General features: G+C 45.4%; 1 protein-coding gene and 1 long non-coding RNA gene across 6 annotated transcripts in view; one reads left to right on the top strand and one right to left on the bottom strand.

Moving 5' to 3' along the window:
- BCL11A (B-cell CLL/lymphoma 11A) overlaps positions 1–3522 on the bottom strand; it is a 128950-nt gene that overhangs the window by 70413 nt on the left and 55015 nt on the right. For 3 of the 5 annotated variants that reach the window (XM_017745304.1, XM_017745302.1, XM_017745301.1), the window contains exons 1-2: positions 2449–2649; positions 174–503 (exon numbers count right to left, since the gene is read on the bottom strand). In XM_017745304.1, the coding sequence (XP_017600793.1) occupies positions 174–503; positions 2449–2560 (442 nt within the window). In that variant the 5' untranslated portion in view covers positions 2561–2649. Of the gene's footprint in view, positions 1–173; positions 504–2448; positions 2650–3522 lie in introns of those variants that run through there. The other 2 variants (XM_017745303.1, XM_008642026.2) reach the window with 1 other exon arrangement.
- LOC108449373 overlaps positions 3419–3522 on the top strand; it is a 20898-nt gene continuing 20794 nt past the window's right edge. The window contains exon 1 of the long non-coding RNA XR_001865546.1: positions 3419–3493. This is a non-coding gene — a long non-coding RNA (uncharacterized LOC108449373). The remainder of the gene's footprint in view (positions 3494–3522) is intronic.

The raw sequence follows: 3522 nt of genomic DNA, 5'->3' as shown, positions 1-3522 counted from the left end.
TGCCGCTGCGCAGGCACCAGGAAACACCGCTAACCCAAGGCAGGGAGGCCATGGACACCCCGGCCGTCACAGCGAGCAGAACACACAGACACAGTAGCGCACGACTGCCAACATGCTACGTTGCAACTGAAACAGAAATAAACTCGCAAACACTTCTCCTTGCTTTAATTTACCTGCTATATGTTCCTGTTTAGGGCAAATTCCTCTAGATGACGTTGATAAACAATCGTCATCCTCTGGCGTAACCTGGATGCCAACCTCCACAGGATTGGATGCTTTTTTCAGCTCACTTGGTGAGGGTGAAGGTGGCTTATCCACAGCCTTCTCTAGGCAGAGACTGCCATTGCATTGTTTCCGTTTGTGCTCAATAAAAATAAGAATGTCCCCCAACGGAAAGTTCATCTGACACTGGCCACAAGTGAGGAGGTCGTGGTCCCCTTCCGGAGCTCCCAATGTGCCATGTTCAGGTTCATCATCAGTGAGAATGGCTTCAAGAGGTTCGGCTGCAGTTTGAGAAACAAAAGGAGAATGGTTAGAGCTCTCGGGAAAGGCACCGGGAGCAGGGGGAGGAAAGCGCCGAGCCCCCTCTTCATGAATATTACACCCCGCTCCCGAGTCCGCCTGCTCCCCCCCAGCCAAACCCATGCAACACGGCTGTCAGCACAGCACTGAGGACAGGGATTCATCAGTTACAGGGAAGAGATTTTGCAGGAGCAGCTGTAGCATGCAGAACTCAGAGGGCAAGCACAGCAACTGTTTCTGTGTTCCTACAGGAAAGCAAATTTCTGACTCCTTTAACAATTCGGTGCTAAAATTAAATGGATAGGCTGAAAGAATACACTGCGAAACTCTTGTGGTACTACGACGAGAAGGGAATACAGTGGTTTACTGCTGAATGTATTATTTATGTACGTGAATTCAAGGCTAAAAGCACTGCACACACTCTCACACACATGGGTGTGTATCTTCCACCAGCCAGACCAGACCCACTTTCTAAAATTCAGAAACACAGCATGGACAGGAGGAGTTTCAATACACACAGACACTGCACATTGCCTGTTCAGGCCGTGCAGGTAATGTGTGCATGTAAAAGAGAAGAGGGGGAGAGCCAGCCTGCATGGCCACACACACCCAGGCACCCCACACGGGGGGCACATCCAGCCCTCAGAATGCACGTGCAGATGGAAACGCATGGATTTGTGTCACTGTCCCCATCGGCCCGTTAGCAGCTTCCAATTTAAAAAAATCCTGAAGGCGGTAGTTATTCGAAGGGGGGGAGGAGGGGAGACAGGACGAGGCAAATAAATAAATAAATATACATATATGGCAGAAAACCAAAATGTTAAAAAAGCAAGTGCAGCAGAAATGCCTTCGGGGTGGGGGAGGCACCTCTCACTTTTGAGTTACTCCTCAGGATCCAAATAAACAGCAAATTCACCACCGAGTCCACTCAAAGATATTAGCTGGATAGGATATTTTTTAGTACTTAAGAAAATCAGGCAATCAGTCATTTTGCGTTTTTTAATCCTGAAATAAGGGAATGCTTAAATTATCTTGAACATGTTAGCACTGGTGGCCTTCAGCATCTAAAAATCAGCCTGGCCAAGCAACTGCCACATTTCCTCGTAACAGTGAGAAGCGCCTTCTTTAAACTCAAAATACCTTGCCTAATGTTGTCAAAGTTGACAAATTTTCTGAATGAGCTCCAAAAAGCTTCATTATGAGGCTATTTCTGCTCACAGAATCGTCAGTGGATGCTTTAACGAGGCAGACTCAGCTCTCTTTTCTGTTGGCTTATTTTTTTTTTACATTAAATTTGCAGAGAAATACCTTGGCAATCTCTGTGCAGTCTCCATCACTATTGCCTTTCACGAGGGGGAAAAAAAAATAAATACCAGCAGCATGTTGGTGTTCCTCTGTCTGCGCAACACAACAGGCACGCTAACAGCAAGCGAGCAGGAGGAGAGGGTACTACAAATACAACCCACATCAAAACACTGCCAGGTAACGCAAGTGAGACAGAATACAACTCCTAAACAGTTAATCAGCCTGACCTTCTTTAGTTGGCTGCCAATTTCACATTTAATGAACTTAAAGCCACAGAGAATCAAAAAATAGATTTTAATTTGACTGCACAATATTGGAACTGATTTTGATAAAGTGCAAAAATCCAGTGAACTCAGGTTAAATTTATTTCCACCCTACCTAGGCTGAATATTGAGGAGGAAGATCTGGAGTAGCTCCCAGTTGTGCTGCGTAAAATAATATTGAAAGAGCACACTACCTCGCCGTACCTCAGCTCCAACTAGGACACAGGGATCCAGTCCATCATTTCTTGCCTCTAGTACTACTTCTAATTTAACGTAAGGTCAACCACAGGAATATGAAGGTTACATTCGTATTAATAAAAACAATGTCTTAATCGCTGGGGCTTTCTTCTAAACTTACAGACCGACAGGAGAGGAGGCACAACGTGCGTCTCACGCTCCTCGGGAAGCCGGCAGAGGAGCAGGCTGTTTCTGCAGGATTGCCGGGCATGGCGTTTTTCTCCCCAAGCCATTCCTTGCGTTCGGACCGAGGGAGTAAATTATTGCAGGACTAATTCCACCGGTAGCTCGCTGCACGCCGCAGACAAAGGTATTTTGCGAATCTAACTTCGAGCTCACCGACCCTCCGCAGCAAAAAGACACAAAACCACCCGTGTTCCCCTTACAACTGGCTTAGCAAGGAGCGCTGCATAATCATTACTCAATTATAATGTTTTCCCGCGGCCTGATTCCTTTCTGACGCTGTCACTATTATTTAGCAGGGGAAGGTAACCCGCTGCTTCGACACCAGACAGTTAAAAGTGGCACTGAACAAAAATAGACTTTGCTAAAAGTCTGTACGGACTGGGCTGATTTACAATCAAAACCAGGAAATGAAGTGGTAATTCAGAGGTTGCTGATTACACCTCCACATTTCACCTAATTAATTTTATAGGAGGCAAAGTTCTTGAAAATAACAAGATGATCAAATGTACAGATATAAAACCTGTAACCTCAACATTTTCTATGCTCTTAACGTAAATTATTGCTAATTAACAAGAATTATATACTAATGTATAAAATACAGCTGACACCGTGTTCGCTGCAAAACATTTGGCTCCTGACGGAGGCAAAGGCAGCAAAAAAACCATGCTTTTTATTATTACTGCTACTTTTAGAACATAATATAAAATACCGTGATTACAAAGAAAACACCAGAATACTATTCACCTGGTCTTGCTTCTGATTTGCAGGATGTATCTTTTAATTCTGGGGCAATCAAAATTCCCTGCCTGGGTCCCTAATCATCCATCTCTATTTTTCATGCAAATTGCCCTTCCACCAACATGTCTTTTCAGCTTTCCCCCTTCGCCCTCCTACTCCCTCCTTCTTCCCCCTGTTCCCAGCCACCAAAACAACCACACCGGCAAAAGCGGGATGGATTTTGGAGTGTCGGGAGAAAGGAGGTACTGGGGCTGATGGGGCGGAGGGGGGG

Source organism: Corvus brachyrhynchos, unplaced genomic scaffold (genome assembly GCF_000691975.1).
Source record: "Corvus brachyrhynchos isolate BGI_N302 unplaced genomic scaffold, ASM69197v1 scaffold69, whole genome shotgun sequence".
Lineage (NCBI taxonomy): Eukaryota > Metazoa > Chordata > Aves > Passeriformes > Corvidae > Corvus > Corvus brachyrhynchos.
The sequence above is the reverse complement of the archived record's forward strand: the minus strand, read 5'-3'. Positions and strand labels throughout refer to the sequence as shown.